Source organism: Ochotona princeps, chromosome 32 (genome assembly GCF_030435755.1).
Source record: "Ochotona princeps isolate mOchPri1 chromosome 32, mOchPri1.hap1, whole genome shotgun sequence".
Classification (NCBI taxonomy): Eukaryota; Metazoa; Chordata; class Mammalia; order Lagomorpha; family Ochotonidae; genus Ochotona; species Ochotona princeps.
In genome coordinates, this window is record NC_080863.1 from 4,177,094 (window position 1) to 4,203,420 (window position 26,327).

The window sequence follows — 26,327 nt, forward strand, 5'->3', positions numbered from 1 at the left end:
ATTAAAACATTGAATACAAAATCATTTTACATCTAAGATGTATAACGACATTGTCTAAGATTGTAAAGTAGAAACAACTGGGACAGGTATGTATTACATTACACCATATTAAATGAAACTTGTACCACAACATTCATTTCCAAAGCAACAAATTATCAGCAACAAACTAAGCAACATTAAGGAAAGGATTTGAAATCTATTTACAGAAGAAAACATAAATCTGTTTTGAAACAACAAAGGGCAATTGTCAAGGACTGGAATTAAGGTCTTTTAGCTGATTCAAAATATATTTTCCTTTTCTTCTTGACAGGCACAGCTGTGTTGCCCAAAAGGAGACGAAGTCTATTATTAAAACAAACAAAACATCATGCAGCAGAAAGTCAGAGAAAGTCTGACAGGATCATGAATCGTAGTACAATAATAACCCAAGATAATTACAAAGCATGCCTAAACTAAAGAGAGAAAACGGATTGTACAATCAGGCTTTTATGTACATGAAAGAACTCTTATGTATTTCTAGAGACCAAGTGCCTGTATATGGATTATTTCTATAAACCATAATACCCAATGTTCCTGTATGAGTACAATGGTTCCCGTTTTCAATTATGAAAACCCTACTGATTAAGCCTAAGGTAGAAATTGAATGCGGAAAGAAAAAACAAATCCTGTAGGCCAGACTGTAGAGCAGATGTTACCTAGCCTCTACCAAATAGTCCTCACCATTTCGATTATCCGCTTTTCAGCTGTCCCTAACAATTGCATATAAGCTGATAAAAATCAGAAGTGACTTTTCTAGCAAGTTCAAATGCAACAGTAACATTTCTTTGCCAGTGTTAGGCATGCTACTATTAATGTTGGTGACTGTTCCTTACAGTAGCTTTAATGATATTTTACAAAGGTGGAAGTATATGAATGCGTGCACCAAGAGGAAAAAAATGGGAATTCAGAGGCTGCAGTATCGCACGACCACAGGATGTGGGAGAACTTAAGGAATATTAATATGGCCATATTCTCTCCTACTACCCAACTGAGCATTGTCAGTTATGCGAGATTACTTTTAGTGTAGCCAGTACTATTTAGCATTCAAAGGAAAAAACAGAAGTAAACGAGGAAGATTTTTTTCTCAGATATAATTGGGTAACAACCTTGCATGTTTTCTATGTCTGATAAACAACTTTTGGTGCTAGAGGAATGGGTTAACCCATGTAGAAATTGCCCCATGTCTGTCTGCCCCCAGACTTGGCACTGTTACTGCTGTATCCACTCCTATGTCTCTGTTCTGCATTGCATTTCCTTGAATAAGTAACTGCCAGTGGAAGTGGGAGGGTCCAGACTGGCAGGAAACGCTTTCAGACTGTCAGGCCTTTATTAGCAGAACCCTGCTGAGCCTGCTAGTTGGCTCTTAATGATCAAACAGATACATTGTGGGACTAACTATATATGTATTTAATATTTCAGTGCTTCAGCATTTTCTTTACGATGAAAGTCTAGTGTAGACTTACACATGAGTTGACAAATGCATGACCTCTAAAGAACGCCCTCCCCGTTACTGAGTAGACACTATGTCAGGCAAAATCTGGTGGTTTTAAATTTGTGCTTTTTCTCCACTCGTCAGGATGTAGCAGAGCTAGCACAGGAGAAGGTCAGAAGACTGTCTGATGACATTTCTGCCATTGCCTACCTACCGTCAGACAAAACTGGTGGCGCTGCTTCCCCAACGCCTTATTTAGATAGTTTTTCCAGGAAGTGTTGTCGCTTGTTTTTAAGAAGCAGGCTTTTAAAATTCCTGTTCATAGAGTCCCTTTTGTGTTATTGTCCTGAGACACTCCAATCATTTCTCACTTAGGTTTCCAACTAGTAATAAAGAATGTGTTTGGGGCAGATCCAAAGTTCTGCTGTCGGCCCAGAAAAACAGCTGGGTACGGCCCAAAACCTTGGACCCTGTACCTGCGTGGGAAACCGGGAGGAAGATCCAGGCTCCTGGCTTCAGACCAGCTCAACTCCAGCCATTGCCGCTGTTTGGTGAGTGAACCAGCAGATGAAAGATCTTTCTGTTTCTCCTCTCTGTAAGTATGCCTTTCAATACAACTAACTAAATCTTAAAAAAAAAAAAGAAGTGCACTCACAAATCTAAAGTAAGGGCACCTCACAAAGCTCATGAAAAATGCTTAATATGAAAAACTGTTCATAGACTGCAAACTTTTGGGAATAAAAATGAACTTCACGATTCCATCCCATGTATCTATGAATGTGCTCTTCTGTTTTGTTGAAGTGGCTCGTAGTCTAAAAGCTTGAAAAGCAAATAGATTTACTGAACGTCTTCAAAGTAGATCAGGCAGTAGGTAGACTGTACACCACTCTGGAAATGTACATTTGCATGTCTTTGTCACTAAAACTTGACTCGTCACAGGCAGCAGGAAGTCCTGGTCGCTTTCCTGTTTGCTTTCCTTTCGACGTGAGTTTGCCTCCTTCCCAGGCTTAGCCTGTCTCTTCTGCCCTTCCTGACTGGACACTGTCTTTTGAGGGACCTCTATTGCAAACATGGGTTTCTCCGTTTGCTCTGTACAACTCCCTGCTCCACACAGAACAAAATAAGCAGGACAGAGAGCATAAAGACTGTCCCAAGTAAACAAGAGAAGCGGAAGACTGTGAACGCATGAACGTTTCTCAATGGTCACGCATTTAAGTACACTAGACCACCACCAACAGCAACAACTGTGCCGTGAGAGTTTACGTTATGTAAATCTTTTCCTAGAGTGGCATCTAAGCCGTTTTTCATGAAGAATATATAATTCTTCTGAACGCTTTACATTAAGGGTAGTTTTCATTTTTATTTGAGAGGCAGAGAGAGAAAGAGAAGGGATAGATAAACAAGCATAGCTCTCAGCGATCATTCTTCCCAGTGCAGGCAATGGCAACCAGTTGGAGCAAGCACAAACACAATGACAGGAGCTAAATCACTGACTCCATAAATCTCAGGAAACCGGGCATTTCGTATTATAGCAGAGCATGCATTCTTCCTAATTCCCCTTATGTTTTCAGTTTCAATGCTAATTTCACTATCCTAAGTGAAACTTTTGACCATTGAAAATATCAAGTGAATGCTAATCTTACCATTGTTGTCTCTTGAATAGATCCAAAACTGTTGATAAAAATGTTGACCACGACATCAACAGGAATGCCTACAAATTAAAATTAATGATAAATGTAATGCTTGCAAAAAATGTGATCAGATTCTTCATATTTCACAGTTTAAGTATTTGCTTATTTTATTTTAGGTTTTCCAGCTGAGATTGGATGATTTGAAGGTGGTATGGTGGTAGACTACTTCATGTTTTCTAATCCAATAGTGAGACAAAATCTATAGTCTCAGTAGTCTTAAAGTAAGTAAACTTGAGTTTAGCCATATCTGTGCTTTTTATTTAGAAATACTTATCTCTTAAGTTGAAGACACTCTGCAAAATGTTTACCTTCGGGTCATGTATAAATTGACCAAGCACAGTTACTTAAGCTGTACAGTAAGAAAATCATCTTAAAGTAGGATTTAATCCTTCTTTTTGCATTTTGTTCTAATCTCTTCAAATTCTTAAACTGGCCAAATGGTGCTCAATCAATTTTACTTTCATTGACTCCATTTTAAATTTAAATTTATAAAAATGCAAAGAAAAATATGAAATTAGAAGTTTTTGTGTTAGCCATTATAAGAATTTTAGCCTGACCTCTTGGAAAATAATTTGAAAGTTCATGGAGTGGGAACTAAAAGTATAAAGTTGCAAATTTCTTTCTTTCTTTTTGAGTTTACTGTGGCTGCTGGTTGGGTCATCAAAGCGAAAATATGACTTCAGCCTTTTAGCCACATAACCACTGACTGATGAAAACCAGGTGCTGAACCAATACACAGTAGGCATATGACAGACCATGGCTCTTGCTGAAAGTAACTGAATAGGTTCTAGTAATGAGCAAAACTCCTGTTTTTACAACATAGCTGTACAACTCCAGTTGACTAGAAGCAGCTGCGGATCTTTTATTTACTGTAAGAGAGGAGAAAAAAAAAATCTCAAACCTGATCATGTTAATCTGATCTACTTTAATACCTTCCCCTATCCGAAAGGATTGTAGTGTTCCAGAGATCTTTTCATATAGCCTTTACTCATTCATCAAGAAAACAAAACAAAAAATTCATACAGCTGTGTAATTTGCTGGACTTTTTATTTAATAAAACTTCAGCTCTTCAAAGCTGTAAAAACATGGAAATATTTGTCAGAATAAAAGTAACCTGCTTTGTGGAACAGTCACTTTGTTTTTCACTAAGCTGTTTTATTTTCTAATACATACAGTCAGCATCTTTTGGAAAACTAGACGCAATTTTTTTCATCAATGTGCAATTTTAATACAAATAATTGTTCACTTTCCTTAAGTGAGTAAAGCTGATTGATAAATTATAATGTTGGCCTCTGAGTGAAAGTTAGATTTGTATCTACAGCCTATACATTTTAAAACCTTAAGGTTTAGTGTACTCACTGCTTAGAAAATCTGTCACAGAACTGTGCTTATTAACTTACAGCAATGCATTTCTGTGCTTTTTTTTTAAATACCTGGTAATCTATAAAACTATTCAAATTCATATTTTTCTTAACTTCGAATATTACTGTATCAAATTATCTTGAGGATAGCCCAGAACATTATAAAACAGCATATATCAAACTGAAATCTTATTGTCTTTAATATCACAAGGAAAAACTTAATGCTTTACTATAAGTTAAAAAAGGAAGAGTCTTGGAAGAAGGTAACAAACCTTTGAAATTTGGTCTGATCCTGGGGTCATAACTGACTAGCAGCCGGTTCAAGATGTTGCTCGTCGAGTTAGCAGGTACTCGGGCCAGGTCCTCTGCAGACTGCTGACTGGGGAGGAGAAAGCAAACTCCAGTGAGTATTTAGAAGTCGCAAACAACAGGGATAGACTGATTCATTGGTAGAACAGGAAAGATTGTTTTGAGAATCCACAGCCACCACAAGTCTTTCCTGGAGAGAAGCAAAGGAAAAGTGCTAGTGTTTGTCAGTCGCCAAAACAATACTTTTAATATAAAATTTATGACAAATAGAAGACTATTTCAGCATTAATTTTGCCAGATCCATGGAACATTGTCCTAAATATTGCACGTTACTTTGTTACGTTAGATGAAGCAGCCATCCCACTCATCTGGAAGGAACCTGTTTGAAATCTAGACAAACACAAGAGGAGTGGAGATGAGATGGAGATTGCAAGGTACGTTTCTTGAGCCATACATGAGAAACTCCTGCCTACAGGAGCATGGGAAGGCTAGCACTTGTCAAGAGATGATCTGAAAATTCATAAATGAATCATATTTAGATGTATATAATGGTGGTTTCCAAGAGACACAATGGCTGTTCTCTTTAATGAGTTAGATACAGCATCTAAGTAAGTTGGGTTAGGTATTTTGCAGTACTGTGACACGAGGGCACCACTAAAAGTGGAATCAACAGATGTTTTGGAGAGCTGGTATTAATAAACTGTGGGTTAAGTTGCTACCCGTGACATGGACATCATCTTAGAGTACAAAAGTTAAAGTTTCGGCATCAGCCTGATCCAGCTCTGGTTGTTGCAACCATTTGGGGAGTGAGCCAGTGTGTGTGTGTGTGTGTGTGTGTGTGTGTGTGTGTGTAACTCTACCTTTCATGTAAATAAACTGATCTTTAAAAACAGTAAGAGTGCCTGACTGTCCCATCTCTGCCCCAGATCCCTGCTAGTGGACTGGGGAAAGCAGTAGAATGGTGCCAAGTGCTGGGTTCCTGACATCGACATGGGAGACCAAGATATAAAAGATCACATATTTATTATGGTGCAATCAATTCTGAAAAACATATGTAGTTTCCTTTTAAAACAAGCTAACTCAGTATCATATATTTCTAAGAAATATTTATTTAAAGGGAGAAGTGACAGAGAGACAGAGATCTTCCAGCTGTTGGTTCCCTCCCCAAAGACACACGGCAATAACAAGTAGGTCAGGCCAGCCTAAAGTCAGAAGCCAGAAATTCCAGTATAATCATTCTCAGCAAAACAAAAACAAACAAAAGAAAAACGCATGACAATCGCAAGTAAAATAAAACCATGGTTGGCATATTCTCCTTCTCATGTTCTGTATAGAAAAGGTTAAAAGGGGGCCCAGTGCTATGGCCTAGTGGCTAAAGTCCTCACCTTGAACACGCCAGGATCCCTTATGGGCACGAGTTTGTATCCCGACAGCCCCACTTCCCATACAGCTCTCTGCTTGTGGCCTGGGAAAGCAGTGGAGGATGGCCCAAAGCCTTAAGACCCTGCATCCGCATGGGAGACCAAGAAGAGCTCCTGGCTCCTGGCTTTGGATCAGCGCAGCACCAGCCGTTGCACTCACTCGGGGAGTGAATCATCAGATGGAACATATTTCGCTCTGTCTCCCCTCCTCTCTCTTTATGTATCTGAATTTGCAATAAAAATAAATAAATCTTCAAAAAAAGAAATGGTAAAAAGGCTTGATTCACGAACTGTATTAATTTATATACAGCAAACTTAGATGTGAGAGACTTGGTCTCATGCTGGAATCGAAACTCTTCCCTGTAAGGTTACTGTGTCCTACTGATAAGGAGAAAGTGACACAGAAGAGACAGCTAGCAAGAAGTTCATGAAAATCTAAAAACACTATGAATTGACACAATCATTTCAAACAGAAATCCTTCAGAGAAATCAATTAGTTAAACCTCCCAAAGGTGCAGGCCATCATATCGATTTTTTAAATTGCCCCTCAAGGCCTCATCAGCTCTAATACCATGGCTTTAAGAACTTGGGGAGTTATAATGAAATGCCCTCTTTCAATGCAGGCAAAACAGTAACCTATCTAGAGACAATTGGTATCCTTTATCAAAACACGGAAAACTATCTATAGAGAATGAGTTTATGTCAGAAAAACTGATACGGCGATGCCAGTTAGTGTTCAAATCCACTTGCCAGTTGTCTCATTCAAGCGATGCAAATAGAATTGACTATGAAACCTGTTGATTCTGTAAGAGACTGCTATTACTGTGCCACTTGAAATAAACTCCTCTACATGTACATTCCTTCTATTCAATGAAACCATAAAATGACAAATAGTCATTTTGTGGTTTAGAATCTTCTAGCCTGAATTCTCCCCAGCTACAAGTTATGTTCATCAAGTAATAGTCTAGCCCTCCAACCCACTAGCATTATTATATTTCTTTTTTAATCCCAATATTCCTCCTCCTTGCATTCTTATTTTTCTTCTAATTTTTACAATGAAATGTTTTTTAACTTATAATCAGAAGTTTATAATTCAAGCAGTAAGTAGAAAAGCCACTGTTTCTCCAGAGTGTAGACAAGGATTGCAAACAATAAACATGTTTGCAAAGGTCAGTGTCACTTATACACATTACAGATTTTGTACATCGTATATCAGCTACTAAAAAACAGGAAAAACATACATCCATCTCCAGTACCTAGTAAGCTTTGTCCTTGTACTCACAGCAGCAGAATTAGTCCCCATACTCACCCCCTTTTCTGGATTACTGTAACTTTTTTTTAAATGATACAATTCTCTGGATTGGCTCAGGGATTTTCCTTGGCCCCTCCCCATACTCCCTCCTCCCTACTGATTTCTCCCATATTTTAACAATAGTATAATCCTTCATAAGCAGTCATAAGTCCATCGGTCTGCTATCTAAATGTATCCCAGCATTGTGGGTACAGACAATGACAGACAGTCCAGCATTGTCAAGATATATTTAACAGTTTCATTGGGAGTCCATCTGTGACCTGGAAGTAGAAATGCATACTGCATTGTATCTTCATATCTGGATATGATAGTCTCTATTACACAGTTACTATACATTGCCTTAAATCAAAATCTACAACAAAATCAACAACAGGAATAAAGTTTAAAAATTTACAACACTATGAAGTTAAATAACCTACATCTAACCTGCCCCTTAAATTGCCTTAGATTTCATTTCCTTTCTATTTTTTTAAATTTATTTTTATTGGAAGGCAAAGAGGAAGATCTTCTTTCCCAAAGCCAGGAGCCAGAAGCTTCTTCTGGGTCTCCCACAGGGGTGCAAAATCCCAAGCTTTGGGCCATCCTCCACTGCTTTCCCAAGCCACAAACAGGGAGCTGGATGGGAAACAGGGTTGCTGGGATAAGAACTGGTGCCCATATGGGACCCCAGCGCATGCTAGGTGAGGACTTTAGTTGCTAGGCTACCATGCCAGACTCATTTCCTTTCTAAAACCTTATCTCAATCATGCCACCCTACTCAAATGAACATACACGAGTACACATATGAGTTGACAATTACTTTTTAGCATTATTTTTTTTTAATTTCCATGTGTGTTACAAGATAGACACAAGACTGACAGTAATATTGAGGTGCTAAGGGCTTCTAGGTTGTTTTACTATATGTACCCCTATAATTAGGAAAGTAGGCCAGTATTATTTATACAAAAGGAGCAGGAAGAAGAATGGAATGATTTAATTATATCACTCAATAAATGCCTGCTTCAAAATTAAAGTCTCAAAATTTTGAATCTTGATCGAATGTGTTGTCCATTTAACTTGTTATTTTTGTTTGATTAAAGGAATGTACCAATAATTTCTATGTATTACAAAGCAGGTCTTATTTCTTAAAAATGATATTAATAAAAGAAAATCACTTGTTCTAAAAAGCCACCCATTGACTAGAGAAAAATATGTTTCATATCAAAAGTGTTTTTAACCAGTCTTCTTTTGTTCACTTGCCCAAACTTAAACCAATGTCATTACTAATATGTAAAACTATGCAAGGAATGTGTCAGGTAATATAGTTGTATGATGTAATCTTTTCCAGAAGTAAAGGAAAGATCCAGCAATTTCTCTTCAAAGTGGAAAGTTCAGTTTTCCATTAGCTGTACAAAAGTTTTATTTTTCCATGACCCTTTACTGACCACAGCATGTAGTTCCATTTTAAAAGCAGGGTATAGGAGCATATTGCCTGAATGTTTTGAATCCAAAGGGATTGCACTATTTTTCCACAAAGTTATAAATTCAACAGTGGCCAAAGCGCTTCTCAGATCTGAATCGGGTATGGCACATGCCAAGGGGAGAAACCCGGGTGTGGAAACTTCAAACATTCAGCACAGACATAAGGGAAGGATGAAGTATGAAACACGTGCAGCTATGCTATTTCTCTTGTTTAAAGCATTGATTCCTTACTTTCTTGTTGGGTGGCAAAGCCTCTATGAATCTGATAGAAAGCTTTGTAGCCCCCTGAACAACTGACACTGGATCTGCAATTCTGAGGGCCTCCTGACCTGAAGATGATTGGTTTAGAAATGCTCCTTTGTAGAGACACCTGCAACAATCATCCTCTCTGTCCCAGCAGCAGAAACTGCCTCTCGGATGCTCTGATTACCTCTTATTCCCCTCCTGGTACAACAGCAAGGTACAAACCAGGAGCTATTACCGGTAAAGGCTAACTAATTTAAAAATATATGTTTTTATTTTATTTGAAAAAGGCATAGAAGGAGAGAGAGAGATCCCATCCACTTTTTGCTCCCTAAATGCCCACAGAGGCAGGACCAAGTCAGGCCATACTCAGGAGTTGAAAACTCAGCCCAAAGCACACCTGTGGGCAAGAGGGACCCAAGAGCTTACAGGCTTCCTGCGGTCTGCAGAGGTTACTTAGCAGCAAGCAGCTCAAGCACTTAACTTACTATCCGCCCGACCAGCATCTTAACCACTGTGCCACAGGTCTCCTCTAGCTCCTATTAGAACACAGTGTTTGATTTTGTTCCTCCTTACAATTTTCAAACAGACAGTAAAGACCAATTACCTTGCAGGACTGCCAAATATCAAGAGTTCTTACACCTAAAAGGTTAAAAAATGAATATGCCTCATTGTATGTGACTGCTTCTGAAATATGTGTTTTAAAAATATTATGACATAGAGATAGTACTCAGTAAGACATATAATACTCAGTACTGTTACCAAATGATTAATAACATGATTCATATTATGTAGCACCTGTAACTTTCTGTACTTGGTTAACATTGTTTTTGGCAAATAAATGCTCCTTAAATAAATATTTCCAAGCACTGAGACTATCCAGCCCTCAAAGGTCCCATACTTAAGTAGATTACACATTCGGAATACTGCCATGTGTAAATTCATCCAGTCATTCAACAAATATTTAGTAAGTAGTTACCATAGCCAGACATTTGCCTAGGCCTTGGAAAATTATCGGCAAATACAACAAGCAGAAACATCTGCCTTCTTGAATCCCACTTCCTGGTTTGCAGGGCAGAAATCTTAAAGTCCCAAGTTCTCATTGCCTCAAGTGTAGAGTTAGGGCTAGTAGTTGATTATGTTTCAATGAACTACTGTCACAGGCCTTAGCCTGTTCCAGTGTCAAGGCAAATGTCTTCATTCCCGATTGACTTATATTGGCTTTGCCTTTCTTCTTATGTGTTATGTTCTAATTTTCTTTTTAGTTCAGTGCTTCAGTGCATATTAGAAGGAATGGGTGAACATACTTGCAAAATGTGCAAATTAGTTTAAAGGGTCAATATCTTAAAAGTATAATCGTCATGGGAAATTTGAACATCATACTTTCACCGACGTGCAAAATCAACTATGGAAAAAATTAATTACAAAGCTAATCGACACCATCAAACAAAAGGATATAGTTGATATCTACAGAATATTTCATCCCAAAGCCACAGACTATATGTTATTTTCATCAATGCTTGGAATAATCTCTAGGACAGATCATAAGCTAGGCCATGAAACAAGTTAAACAATAAATTAAAATAAAATTGAAATCATATCGTGTATGTTTTCTGACCATCATGGAATAAAGCTGGAAATTACTAGCTGATAAAACTCTAGAAAATATACAAACACATGGATAATGAACAGTATGTTCCTGCATGAACAGTGATTGATGGACAACATCAAAAGGGAAAATTTAAAAAGATTACTTGGAACAAATTAAAATGACAGCACAAAAAATTTATGGGATACAGGAAAAGAAGTGTTAAGAGGAAAGTTCAAGCCTTTAATGCCTACATCAAGAAACTGACAAATGATTTAGTGATGTATCTCAAGTACCCAGAAAAACAAGAACAAACCAAGCTTAAAGTCAGTAGGAGGAAAGAAATAATTAAAAAAAAAAATAGACAAAACATCACATTGAAACTAAAATACATAAAGAAAAGATTAACAGAATAAAGATTTGGGTTTTTGAAAAAAAAAATTAACACACCATTGGCCCAACTAATCAAAAAAAAAAAAAAAAAAAGGAGGGGGGAAGACTAAAGTTAAAAAAAAATAGAGATGAAAAAGTAGTTGTTAAACAGATACCACTAAATAAAAAGAATCATTAGGAATTAACACAAACAGCTTTATGCCAACAAATTTGAACATCCAGAAGAAACAGATTTCTGGAAACACAATTTGCCAAAATTGAGTCGTGAATACATTCATGGAAAGCCTAAACAATTACCAAGACATAAGGACCCTACCAACAAAGACAACTCTGGGCCCAGAGACTTCACTGCTGAATTTTACCAAGCTTAAAGAAGAACTAAGCCCAACTTTTCTTGAACCATTCAAAACAATCGAAACGCAAAATCCTTTAAACTCTTTCTGTAAGATCAGCATCACCATAACTCCAAAACCTGAAAAAAAATACAAAAAGAAAGGAACTCTAGCCTGACATCCCTGACGTACATTGACACAAAGCTCTTCAGTATGAACCTAACTAAATGAATCCAACAACTCCTCTCATTGATGTACATCAATGAACATGATGTGTCACATTTACAAACTGGACAAATAAAAGCCACCTGTTTATCTCAATAGATGCAGAGAAAGCGTCTGAAAAAAAACTAACATTGGTTCATGATAAAAACCTTAAGTAAACTGAGTATAGCTGGAACATGTCCCAACACAATCAAGACAGTATATGACAGCCCATAACCAGCACCATACTGAATTGAGAAAAACTGGAAGCATTTTAGCTAAGGCCCACGGGTAGACAAGGAAGCCCACTTACACCATTGCTATTCAATGTACTTCTAAAAGTTTTAACCAGAGACATTAGCCAAGAACAGCTAATCAAATGATACAAATTGGAAAGGAGGAAATCAAACTACCCTGTTTGCAGGTACTTAATCCTATATATAAGGAAACTAAAAGACTCTCCTGAATTCATTAGAGAGTTTAGTAACGTTGCAAGTAATAATACCCAAAAATCAATAGCCTTTATATACACAAAACAATACCACGGCTGAGATAACATATTTTGAATTTACACTGTAGTCCAAGACTTAATTGCGGACTTTGATGGAGAGGAATTCTTGGCATCTGGTGTTTTATTTTGGCCTCTGTGGCATCAGACAAAATTTAACAAAGAATCCCACTTCAACGTTCTTCACATTCTGAGGTAACATTTCAATGCCCTTAATAGTAGTTTTCAACAAAAAATACAGGTAATTATAGATTATTTGTATGAATAACGTATATTACTGCTTACTTGACAAATGAGGAGAGACAGGCAGAATTCTTGTTCTCTGTAGACTAGGAGAGTCCTGGTGGACTCATATCTGACTTACATTGGAGGAGGGGAAAGCAGCCTGGGACAGTAGGTCAGAGGTAATGGACCAGAAAAAAGAAGGCTATGATGGGATGGCTGTGTTTAATATTCATTAAGGAAATGTGTGGGTGTTTACCGTGGGTCACCTTAGGGGCAGTAAGAGAAAGAGAAAGCAAGCAAGCCAGGGAGCCTGGAATTCAAAACAAAGGAGCCTTCCATGCCAGGGCCTTGGAGGATGATGGAATTCCACATGTAAACCTGACTGGTGTAGACTGTGGACTGTCCGGGGCTGAAGCTGGGAACCTGGAATTGCCCACTGGAGGAGGGTCAGAGTCCTCTCTTGATAAATGAAATGACAGGTTCTTTACGCAAGGATCTCCATTAAAGTACACAATACTGTTAATCACAGGCAGGGATGGAGAATTGACGGCCGCTGTAAAGTAAGTCCCCATCGCAGCTTCCCCGTCTCCTGGAGGCCTGAGCGCCAAAGGATGGGCTTTCCTATGGAATCAAGCTCAGGAGTTAGATGATTACCTGGAACAGGACATCTTACTTATGGAAGTGACGATCACAATGAGACTGAGTACTGCCAGAGTGTCTGAAAGTGGTATGAGATTTGCTGGAAATTTCATCCAAGTATAGTGGAAAAAATTTGTAGCTCCCAGAGAAGATGGGGGTGGGTGGGCTTGGAGGGGAAGAGAATCTTTTTTTTCTTTTTAGTAATTTATCCCTGTATTTTCTGGTTCACTCAATAAAATGTAAGGTCATTTCTTTTTTTAAAATATTTATTTATTTTATTGGAAAGGCAGATGTACAGAGAGGAGGAGAGACAGAGAGGAAGATCTTTTGTCCAATGATTCACTCCCCAAATGGCCGCAATGGCTGGTGGTATGCCGATCCGAAGCCAGGAACCAGGAACTTCTTTCCAGGTCTCCCACACAGGTGCAGGGAGTTTGCTTGTCTGTGTATCATAAGCAATTTTATATGTAAGAAATAGTACAATGAGAAGCCGCAAAAAGCAAGAGCTGGGTCTTTTTAGAATGCCTATAGGATTTCTTTTCTTTTTATTTAAAAAGAGGCAGGTTACTAAAGCTAATCCTTCACTATGCAGTTGACTTCATACACCAAGAGTCTGAAGATCTTCTAGAAAATCAGGACCTTATCTAACAAGCAGAGTAAGGTGCCAGAAACCAACCACCTGAGAATTTAAATTTCCAAAGACATGGATGAAGATTTTAAAATGAGAAGTTTAAAGAAAACAAAGAGTTTCAAGAGGACAACAAAGAAATGACTGTGTTTTCTAACATAAAGATTTGATAAAACAATGGAATTAATTTTTAAAACTCAAGCTGAAATTCTTCAAGAGAAAATTACACTAATTAACATGAAAAATACAATAGAAGGCATCAATAGCAGAATAAATTAAACAGAAGAAAAAAATCAATGAGCTCAAACTGAAACTATTTGAAAATACACAGTTGGAAGAGAAAAAAAGTCAAGACAAATGGAGAGAATAGTAAGAAGTATACGATAGCATGAAAATAGACAGTATTTCAGCTACTGGAATCAGAATGTCAAAGGTTAAAAACCATATTCAAAGTGATAATGACAGAAAATGTCTAAAACTTAGAGGAAGATACAACTGTTCAAGTAGAAGAAAGTCCAAGGTCACCAGTCAGAATCAGCGCAAGAAAGTTCATCCCAAGACAGATGATGACCCGGCTCTACAAGTTAACAGAGAAGAGAATTCTTAGAGCTGCAAGAGAAAAGAAGCAAATAACACAAAAAAGCAGGTCCCAATTTGCTGGACTATAAACTTCTCGGCCAAAACATTATACAGTCCCAGGAGGGAACAAAAAGAAGCTTTTATGATACTGAAAGAAAGTACTGCCAGCCAGTAAAGCTACTTCTCACATACGAGGGAGAAATAAAGATATTCCAAAACAAGAGTTGAGAGTATTTATAACCACCAGACATTTGTTCAGAGAAATGCTAAACAAAGTTCATCTAATTGAAAGAAAGCGATGATAACAAGAAGAAAATATCTCAAGGTAGAGAAGTCACAATAACAACTATACAATCACTAATATTCTAGACATTAAGAGCAAAGCAAGCCGCCTATCCTCGCTGTGAACGATACTGTAATTCCTATACTAAAATACTAAGAAATAATATGAGGTCGGTAGTAATATGAAAAATCCAAAAATGTATGGAGTAACACAACACAAATGTCTAATGCCTTATTAGCATTTCTTAGTTTCCTTGTTTTGTGTTTTCTCTTTTCCTATCATTATAATCAATGCTGCAAAGCTCACGGTAACCCCAAAATAAAAATCTGTATTATACTTACCACATACAGTAACTAAGGAATCAGGGTATATCACTAGAGAAAACTTCATTAACTACAAAGGAAGATTCTGAGAGAAAAACAGGAAAAAGAAAGGAGCCACAACAAAACATAAAAAGCATCAAAAGTCAGTAGTAAGATCATACATGTAAGCAGTTATCTTAAAGCCCAATGGACTAAATTCCCAATCACAATACACAGGATGGTGTTGGCATTGTGGCATCGTGCTTAAGTCACAGCTCGTGTTGCCACCATCCGATATGGGAGTGAAGAGTCAAGTCTTCACAACTCCACTTCAATCCAGTTTCCTTCTAACACATCTGGAAAGACAGCAAAAGATGGACCTAGCCCTTGACATTCATGCGGGTAACAAGGAATGAACTGGCTTCAGCCTGATTCCTACTTGGTCATTGCAACCACTTGAGAGTCAACCAGCAGATGGAATAGATGAAAAAAAGCTGGTGGTCTATGATCTATCAGAAGATGTTGACCCCTATAACCCGTTCATAAAAGTTTTGCTTCAGATCTGAGTACTAATTGAATAGCAAGGTTAGAACGTGCTGACACACTGATATCAGATGAAAGTCTTCATTTCCCAACTTAACATTGGCTTTAACAGAAACAAATCCTCATCACTTTCCTTTATTATTGTGAACCTCATAGATCAGCGGGCAAACAGAGATCAAAGTTCTCCACAAGGTCACATTTTCCATTTGTCTACGAGTCTCTGCCACGGGGAAGCACTCCAGCGATTGTCTCTCCTTCCTGCATCGTAAATTCTCCCTCTCTGCTGACGGGAACCCTTTCATCGTCTTACAAATATGCTTTGTTGTCTCCCATTTGTGAAAATGTTTCCACTCACCCAATCCAAATGCACTTCATTTTGTGCTTTCTTCCATGTTAAAATTCCCCAATTTTTGATATTCACAGCCCTAACATCTTCCTTCTCATATCTTCATTCTAATATCTTTTTGGAATCCAGTCTAGTAATACTTTTGTAAATAACCATCCACAAAAACAAGGATTATGACTCAAGACAATACAGTTCCCATTATTTCAACTCCAATATAAGCTTTTTTCCATCAAGTACCCTGAGAATGTTATCAAATTATACTGTTTTAGTCTTTATGGGATGGATTAAGGCACAGGCCCAAACAGAATTATCTGAGGACGTACAATCAATCAGTCACAGAGGAAAATGAACTCAGTTCTGATAAATTTCAATCCAATACTTTCTCCTCTGTATTGATTCACCCAACTTCATCTTGTGTTTATCATTTTCAATTTTATTCTAATTAATAGTTGATTTTGCATTGGATTCAATGGGAGGTAGTTTAATAGGAGATGCTTAGCAGGAACTAAAATATAAACAGGCATTAACGGGTTAAGGGGAATGGGTCTGCCTGAGTCTTGGAAGGAATGACAACATATGAATAACAGGACATGGGCACAAAGAGCACAGGTTGTCCAAGGATCACAGGAACTACTTTATAGTCAGATGCAGCAGACACAGTGCGGAGTTGGACCCAGAGAAGGGATGTACGTTTATGAATCACAAATTGACTAACATAAAGAATAACAATTCTCAAAGTGTAATTATTCTCAGCCCCCCTTAATGTACTCAAGACCCTGTCAGGACACTCTTAGAAACAGGTCCATTTTCACAACAATAATAATAAACAACTATTTGCTGTTTTCATGCCATGTTGACATTTGTAGTAATGGTGGGTAAAACCACTGGCGTATTATCACAATGACGTGGTACTTATACATACAAATACCATTGTATTCTCCATCAGCATACACCAACAGTGGAAAAGAAAAATTAAGACAGTGTTCCTGATTCCTAAGCAATATTTCTAAATAAGAAATAACTTTTAACTCTATGAAATTTTTTGACACTTAACATCATTTTCAATAGTCTGTATGATAAAATAAGGATTAGCTACATGGCATTTCTACTAATGCCAAACTATTTTACTTGAATATCACAAAATCACTTGAGTGTCTGAGGTTACAGCATTAGATAATTTTCAGGGGAGATCATTCTTGTGGAACGCAATAAAAACAGTGCAGTGATTCAGATATGGATATTTGGAAAACTTTTTTTTTCAAAAGTAGATGGGGGGGTACATGCAACTTAGAGAAAAGCAATTGAGATTTTTTTTTTTTTACCAACAATAAAATGTGCATTTCCAAACATGAAATGGAGTTTTAAAAGAGGTAATTTTGGACACTGAGTTCGACAGTTTTTCAATCCCTATAGGCTTTCCAATGAGATAGGAAGCGCTAGTGATATCACATGATGAAATGTGTCAACAATTAGATCTGTATAACCCAGTACACCAATATTTTCCAAAACACCAAAGCAGGATGCTGTAAAATCATACTTTTAAGCAAAAAAAAGTTATTCAATGGGCAAGAAAAATCAGTGGATTTCAATGCAATAAAATGTTCATGATATGATTTCAGATTTCACATTGCAATTATCTTTTTAGGAATGAGTACTTGTTATGTTTTGGCATGATATTAAAGGAGACTATTTCCAATTATAAAAAGCCTATTAAAATGCTTTTCTTTTTTCCTAATTATGTGTCTGCATGAGGTCATACTTTGTTCACATACTTCAATCAAAACAATATGACAAACAATGCAGAAACAGATACGAGATTCCTGCTTTCTTCCATTAAGACAGTCATTAAAATTATACACAGCAATGTAAACCAATGACCCTCTGCTTGTTAAATTTTTTAAAGCAGTTAAATTTCATAAAAAATAAGTTACTAATATTAGCGTGAGTACAGTATTTAAGTAACTAAATATTTTAAAAATATTTTTCAGTTTGAAATAAAAAATGTCAACTGAGATAGCTAATATAAAGTTCTTTGTATCCACACATTACAGATATGTGTGCCCTAATACAAGATAACACGATGCCAAATCTAAGGGTTTTTCCTGTGGATTCTATCTTATTGCACTTCCTAATTATCTGTACCTTTCTGATTAAGACCTTGTGATGTAATCCATTAAAAAAAAAGTACCAGTCAAAATTTTATGCTAAGACTAAAAGACGGAGATAGTGGACAGAAGTTCTAAGGGGGCAAGGAAAAAGATTCTGGGACCACAATGAAATTCCACCCCTAACTGCAACACACAGACAAAAATCAAGACTATAACTGACAACACCTACATCTGTGGGATTAAGCCAAAACAACTACAGATAAAACAGGCAGAGGACGCTAACAGGCGTATCAACAGACCCCTGGGTTATCAACTAGGAGTTAAACGCTGAGGCCAAGGTCATCAAACATGCACTCCTTAACAACTCAGTCTTTCTATTACACTATCACAGGAACTTGAGTAATACAGTTCCCTGAAAAATCATCAGTTCCTGCGATTGCTTTCTTACATGAGGAATAACGAAGGTCACAAGTTTCAAGGTTTTCAACAAACTCTATTAGTGATTTAATGAAGTTAGTTATTCCAATCAGAGCTAGAGAAATACAATTTTATATTTACATGTCTCAGAAGAGCTATTTGTATGTACATAAATTAGAATAATTTACTTCATGAATTTTAAGTATACATTTCCATAAAATGTCTGTGGTAAAGAAATTCAGTTTTGAAGCAATCTGAGCCCCATCTCCAGCAGAGCAAAGATGGGTTCATTGCAGGTAGTAACATGAGGGGACTAGAGAGGACTTTTGCAAACATCATCTATCCTTGGTGGATCACAGAAATGAATTACCTTTAAAAGAAAAGAGCATAGTTCTGCTAAGACAAAACTCTTAATTTGTGAAAATGCCATACAATGCAGAACCTGGAGGAGGTTCCTGGCTCCTGGCTTTGGATTGGCTCCGCTCCAGCCGTTGTGGCCACTTGGAGAGTGAACCATTGGATGGGAGGTCTTCCTCTCTGTATATCTGACTTTCCAATAAAAATAAATAAATCTTTCAAAAATAAGTAAAGCCTTAATGAGTCACATAATCATAACAAATAAAATAACAATGAAAATTTAAAGCCATGATTGAACATCTAAAGATAAAATATTAACTACTCTCTAAGATTATGGAATGAACTCATCAGCTAAGTGAACACTTCCATTTTCATCAAAAGATACCTGTAACTGGTCCACTTTTTGTCTACCAAATGTATCTTTATAAACCAACCTGAAGTACAGATACTAGAAATATAGAGTCAGTTGATATATACAGATAGTGAATAGCACAGTCTTGACATGAGATAGACTGCCTCTAAGACACACTAGCTAGACAACTTCAGAACAATGTGATGCTAACGGTTGAGGGGGACAGGAAAGGCTGTTAGCAGAGGGCACATGAAGAGCCTTGTCGGCTTCTTCACATATGGAGAATGATTGACTCGAGATGGCTTTACATCACGCACAGAACCATCGTGGACAATAGGTTGATATCATTATATCCACATGAATCCATTAGAGGTAGACTTTTGAAATATCCAAAGCACTAAGTGTGTCCTTTCACAAAAAGAAAGTCTGGCATAGTTCAATTTGCTGAAATTTTCATCTCACTGTTCTACAAAATTGCAACCGAGATAGAGTACTGAGGCTGGCATGTCCACAGTCAATACCCGACTGAGCAGAAAGTCCAGGAGGGACACACAAATACACACCCAGTAAATCAGCCGCGACCCCCACAATGTGAAGCATTACAAGAAATTGGTTATCCCAGGCAGAAATCAGGAGCGCTCCCTTACTATGGAACTTAATTTAATGCTAGAGGTTGTGTGATCATGGGACTGTCTTCCAACTTTCAATTTGGCACAAGCATACAAACAGTCATTGAAAATACTCATTCTAAGGTCCTTACTTCCTTACAGAACATATTTCCCCAAATGTCCCTTCATACCTCCTATAAAAACAGCTATAAAACTGTAGTAACCTACCTTTAAATAATGATGATGATGATAATGATGATGATGATGACGATGGTGATGGGTTAGAATGTTATCTATAATCAATATGACACTTAAGAACTCATAATTTAAAAATGACCTGCAATAAAAAATTAGTTTTAATTCCCAATCACTGCATATTTTCCATTATTGTCTATTTGATACTATATTTTATGAAAGTTGTTTGTCATCTACATATACGTGCCATCTGATTGCATGATTTTCTGCACATATTATTGGTTTTTCTTTACCATGAATATTAATGTTTCGTTCAACAGAATCTAATTCACAAAACTTTGTCATTTGAGGCGTGTGCTTGGCTTTAGATTACATTTTTTATTTAATCACACCCTTTTTGAAAAATGTCCTAATCTCCTAATATAGTCATTTACAAATAAATACTGAAATAGAAAATTGATTTTCTTCCGTCATGCATCAATAATTTCTTTAAACTAAATAAGATTATAACTCAGCCACCTAATTTTTACTGAGTATTCATTTGGGTATTTGAATTAATATTTGAACTGCCTTATATTCAAAACCTGAAATCCAAGTACCCAGTAAAAATTGCACCTTTCATGGAAACATAAGATAACTTTTTTTCTTCCTTTGTAAAGCTGTATAAAAGTTACAAAAACAAGGCAGGGGTGGCGATGCAATGGGCTAAGTTGCCCCAGGAAAAACCCACACGTTAGAGATCATGGTTGCAGTCCCAGATACTCTGGTTACAATCCACGTTTCTGCCATTGTACCTGGCCAGCAACCCACCACGAGAGATGAAGGTGCAGTTCCTGGCTCATGGCTATGGCCTGGCCTAATTCTAGATGACGTGGGCTTCGGGGAGTGAACCAGCTGATGGAAAAGTTTTCTATTTTTTAAAATGACGTCAATCCCTAGCATGCCTTTCCCATTCACGCTGAGAATGAACCATCACAATAAGAAGCTCTCCTGGATCTACTGTTTCAGTAAAAACGGGTACATGTTCTGATGTGAATGTGTGCTCAGACTCACTTCAATAAAGTACTTCCCTTTCATGAAAGTAAAACATTTCTGAATAAAAGAATATATAAGACGTGAAGGACATACGATGGGCACAGGTACTGCTTCTTTTTCCCCTTTCCTTTCTTTGAAGACTTTTCCTTGGAATAGGCCTCCTCGACACACAAGGAAATTAAAACAAAAAAAGGGATCACCAATAACAACTTCATCTTGAAAAGTTAGTGTCCAGGAGATGAACCTGCAAGAGAGAACAAGACGTTGTTACATTTAAGCGGCAAATGATGCCAACATGACAGGACTATGATCGTCACTACCGAAGAGCTGGTGCATTTGTAAATCGAGTGAGGTTGCACTTCCCTCAGATCATATTTATGTTCCTTTCATATTCTAGAAGCTATTTCTGTGGTAGCCAAAGCTGACATTACAGTGGTACTCAGAAAATAAGACCACAATGAAGTATAACAGGTTACCATGTAAGCTTTCTGATTCAACAATTTCATAAAATTGGAAATTGATATTAAATGTGCCAGTGTAGCAAGGTATGCTTAGAAAGATGCTGAAGTGCCTGGTGCAGTGACCTGGTGGCTAAAGTCCTCGCCTTGTAGGCACTGAGATGCCTTAGGGGTGCCAGTTCATGTCCTAGCTGCTCCGCTTCTCATCCAGCTCCCTTCTTGTGGCCTGGGAAAGCAGTTGAGGATCATCCAAAGCCTAGGGACCCTGCACCTGCATGGGAGACCTGCAAGAATCTTCTGACTCCTGGCTTTGGACTGACTCATCTCAGCCATTGAGGACACTTGGGGAATGAACCAGGGGACGGAAGATCTTTCTGTATCTCTCTGTATACCTGCCTTTCCAATAAAAATAAATAAATCTTTTTTTAAAAAAAAAAAAAAAAGAGAGAGTGGGGAGGACGTTTAACACAGTGTTGAAATGATTATCTTTTAAATAACTTGTTTTACATTTCTATGTTCTAGTTGTTCAAAAACAGTAACCATAGTTTTTTCTAAAATATTTGAGAGGCAGAGTGACACAAATGACAAGGACACAGACAGGGAGATTCCCGGGCTTGTTCACTTCACGCCCTTAATGCCGGCCATAACCCCACCCAGGTCTCCAATGAGGGTGGCAGGGACCCAAACAGACAGACCAAGGCTGTTGCCCTCTCAGTGTGTGCCACAGCGGGAATCTAGATCTGAAATCCAGGCAGGATTCAATTCCAGAGATAGGAGTCCCAAACAGCGATTTACCCCGCTGTGCCAAACCCCTCTTCCTGGGAGTATGCTAAACACCTTGATGCTATGCTAACGTTTCTCATCCAAAGGATTACAGCAGAAGTTCTAGGTAATAGTCCATGAATAACACAGCCGAGGTCACACTCTTAAACAACCTCTGGGACATGCCAATAACATGGTTTATGCTTAAAGGGGAATTACATTCTTGCCACAGAGTTTGATGTACTTAAAATGCCTTCCGGCATCTGTCATAATTGAAACGTGAGGCTCTTCTGTATCCTTCATTTCCAAAATTAAAAAAAAAAAAATTTCCCCTTGTGCTCTGCAAAGTAAAAGACCTGCCAACTCCATGTTAACTGAATTGTCATCTCACCCTGCCAACTCGGCCCCTGCTCTGTAGAGGTTTTCATCTCACCTTCCCCCCCAGGATTCTTCTTTCCTCACCCCGCAGCCCATGGTGGTCCTTAACAAACCCACCCTCGACATCAAGGCCAGCCGAAAGGGCTTCTCCAATTTTTACACTAAAGGCAGCAAGAAGGGCTCACGCGAGCCCCTGCCAACTGGCATCCTTGGCCAAGCTCGCTTACCCCTCAGCCGCAGAGGCACCTGCTGCCAGACACCTTTGCCCCCCAGCAAGCATCAGGTACTTGTTCCACCTCCACCTCCTTCCCCAAGAACATTGGCAGGGCCGTAACAAAGGTCCCAAGGGGCAGACAAGGAGAAAATGCCACACTCTGTTTCCCATCTTCATTCAGCTTTCCCACGTCCTGCCTGGGGGGGACAGCTGCACTGACTGGGACATCTTTCCAAGCCACGCCAGGAGGGTTCCCTGCGTCCACCCGCCGACCCCGGCCCTGCGCCCGCCCGCCGCGCACAGCCAGCTCGCCTGGGCCAGGCCCGCAGCAGTCCCGCTCCGCCGCGCGCCCTCCTCCGCGCAGCGCTGCCCTGGCCTCCTGGCCCCGCATCCCGCAGTACTCCCCGCCACACGGGCTTGACCCGCTCCTTGCGCAGAGGCGTCCCTGCCCGACCCCCAAGCGCGCCACCGCCCCGGCCACCGCGACCCTCCGTCCCCTCGGGGCGCCCCAGCGCTTACCCGGAGGCGTGCCACCTGCAGCCGCCAGCCCGGATGGCCGCGACTCCGGGGCGAGGTGGCTGCGGTTGGGGGGTGTGCGGCGGCTGCAGAGCTGGGACAGCCGCGTCCCCGCAGCCCGCGCCACCACCGGGGCTGACGCGCCTGCTCGGGCCGCGGAGCCTGCGCCGTGGCGCGCCGCGCTCGGGGCCGCCGCGGGGACCGCGCGGGGGGACAGGGGTGGGCAGAGGTGTCCCAAGCCAGAGAGGGAGGGTGGCAGGGCCGACACCGTCCCCCAGGGGCCCTGGACGGAGCTGAGAGCAGAGCAGACGCTCTAAGGCATAGAAGGGTTGAGGAAGAAAGGGCCCAGGAGGTCGGTGCTGGTACCAAAAGGGGATACAGTCATTCAAGGAGCCAGCGGAATTATCACCAGCCAAAACAATCACCCCTCCCAAGACCACAGCCAATGACCTTCTAAGGCCACGGCGGAGAAAAGACTCCTGCAATGTTTGTAACTTCAGCATTTGCCTAGAATCCTAGCCACTGAGGAGCTTGGAAGCTGGTTTCCAACCTCCAAAGGGATTGACCAGAGACTTGAACTCCAATTTGTGCAACGGAGCCAGCTGTCAACTATGCCCTCCCACAGTAAATCCATGGTGTCTTCGTTCTTGTTGCAGATGGAGCCCTTTGCTTGGATAAGTGGCTCTAGGTGAACAGGTTTTCCCATCACCCCTTGATGTAGGCTGTTTGATTTTTGTTTGTGAGAGATTTGCTCCGCGGAGCGCTACTTAGCAATGCAGGACAGACTTACACATGTATCTGCCAGCACGTTGTTTGATTCACACACATCAGGACGGAGAGAGGAACAGTTTTTAATGGATGAACATCCAATTACTTAAGCTCCACAAAATACTGCCCACATTATTTATTATTTATTGATTTATCTGTTTATTCATGTATGGAGATTTTCTGTTTGGAGCCCCTACGTTGAATCAGGATAAATATTTGGACTTGAAATGCTTATAAAGGAGAACTATACTGATAATCTATGTTATAAAACAAAAAAGACATAACTTTTGGAAAGCAGGTCAAATATCAAAGAACAAAAATGGTTGGTTTTCACTGGTGTTTAGAAGTTAAAGAAAACCAGGGCCCGGCGCCATGGCCTAGCGGCTAAAGTCCTCGCCCTGAACACTCCAGGATCCCATATGGGCGCCGGTTCTAATCCCGGCAGCCCCACTTCCCATCCAGCTCCCTGGTTATGGCCAGGGAAAGCAGTCGAGAATGGCCCAAGGACTTGGGAGCCTGCACCTACATGGGAGACCTAGAAGAGGCTCCTTTAAGAGGCGTGATGAACAAAACACTGTCAATTTAGAATTGTTTCCAAATACTAAAGAATTCATTAAAATAGATAAAGCATGCAATATAATGAATTCGCACTGACAATCTCAAAGTACATTGTGATTCTAACATAGCACACTATTATTATCCAAGTTTCATGCTGTATTAACTTCCCTTGGACGCTGTGATTAAAATAACTGTATAACTAATTTACGAAATTACTTGAGGAATGAAAAAAAAAAGCCTAATTTCTAAATTGGAGTACCAATGAATCTGCCCCCTCAACTGACAGCTGGTTCTAATCCAATGGTGTTTGCAGTCAAAAAATAAAAATAAAAATTGCACTGACAAGAAAGGCTACTCTAACATGACGCAACATTTCCAAGGGGCGTGTCCTTCCTCCTGCTGTGTCTGCACCCTGAGAGCCCTGAGTTATTAGCAGCTGGATGCCAGAACAGGAAGCAGGCACTGGAAGGATGAAACTCATCAACGTACTCGCATACGACAGTTAGGTTTGTGTTGACAGTGTTTTCTGAAGATACATTTATATCACTGGATTAAAGAACCGGAGATGACATCACCCACCTAATTTTTAAAAAAGTGAAGTGCATAGAATTTTGGAAAATTTCCAAATGAATTAAATATTGAAATGTCCTAAGGACAACATGTTTACTCTCTTGCTTCTAATATAAAAAATGGTGGGGACCAACCTTGTGGCTCACGTGGGTTAAGCACCAACTGCAATGCCAGCATCGTCTCTCTGCAACGGTTGCATTCCTGCGGCTTCACTTTCTGTCCAGCTCGCTGCTAATGCAACCAGGACAGCAATGGAGGATGGGCCACAATGTGGACACCAGTCACCTATGTGGAGACCTGGATGAAATTCTTGGCTCTTGAATTTGGCTTCATCCAGCCCTAGCTGTTACGGCCATTTGGAAAATGAATCAATAGAGGAAAATTCTGTCAATCTTTTCTCTCTGACTCTGCCTTTCAAATAAATAAACTGGTTTGATTTACACACACACACACACACACACACTCACACACATATATATATGAAGAGAGACAGAGCGGAGGAAAACGTTAAAAAGAGCCTTGAATCTACATCCTCTAGAAAGTTAGTTTTTAATCTGTCTGTTATAACAGTATCTACATAAAAGCATAAAAATTCCTGGAAATAATTCTTTACCCATCACCATTATATCTTTATCAATATATGCCATTGGATGTATACCATTGGTTTTAATTGTTTTCATCTGAAAACCCAGATCAGATGTTCAAGCAAATGCCAAAGCAGGAGTAGTGTTACTGAGAAAAAAAGCAAAAAGCAAAAGTGGCTTTATTACTCTAGTCAAAGAATGCTTTAAACATTATACTACATGACATTTAGTGCAGTTTTATTAATTCCACTGTAGACATTTGATTGCTGCTTTTAACACATGTGTGGTTCCACATGAGCATTGATCTAGAAAAAGATGAAAAAAGAGAAGAAAGTGTAAGTAGGCCAGAATTTAGGGTCAAAAGCAAATGGATGGTAGCAGCTTACCAAAACTCAGCAAATTTAGATTCATTTGCATTTTTGTCAAGTAGACAAAAACATGCTTCAAAAAGTAGGTCTCTTCATCTTCACAATTCATTAGAACAATGTTGCGAGTAAATAGAGCAGGATTGATTTGAGAGTTTTTCAGCATGATCAGACACACGACAATAATTGAGAATTCTTCTAGTACAACTGGTGTGGATGTTCCTCTTAGAACTAGTTTCTGAG

The 26,327-nt window shown here is 39.1% G+C and overlaps 1 protein-coding gene across 1 annotated transcript in view; it reads right to left on the reverse strand.

Annotated features, from left to right (window-relative positions):
• Positions 1 to 23,356, reverse strand: part of GLRB (glycine receptor beta) — a 45,258-nt gene extending 21,902 nt beyond the window's left edge. The window contains exons 1-4 of the mRNA XM_058657477.1: positions 23,243 to 23,356; positions 21,005 to 21,155; positions 4,796 to 4,902; positions 3,115 to 3,182 (exon numbers count right to left, since the gene is read on the reverse strand). Of these exons, the coding sequence (XP_058513460.1) occupies positions 3,115 to 3,182; positions 4,796 to 4,902; positions 21,005 to 21,126 (297 nt within the window). The 5' untranslated portion in view covers positions 21,127 to 21,155; positions 23,243 to 23,356. The remainder of the gene's footprint in view (positions 1 to 3,114; positions 3,183 to 4,795; positions 4,903 to 21,004; positions 21,156 to 23,242) is intronic.
• Positions 23,357 to 26,327: the final 2,971 nt, after the last annotated feature.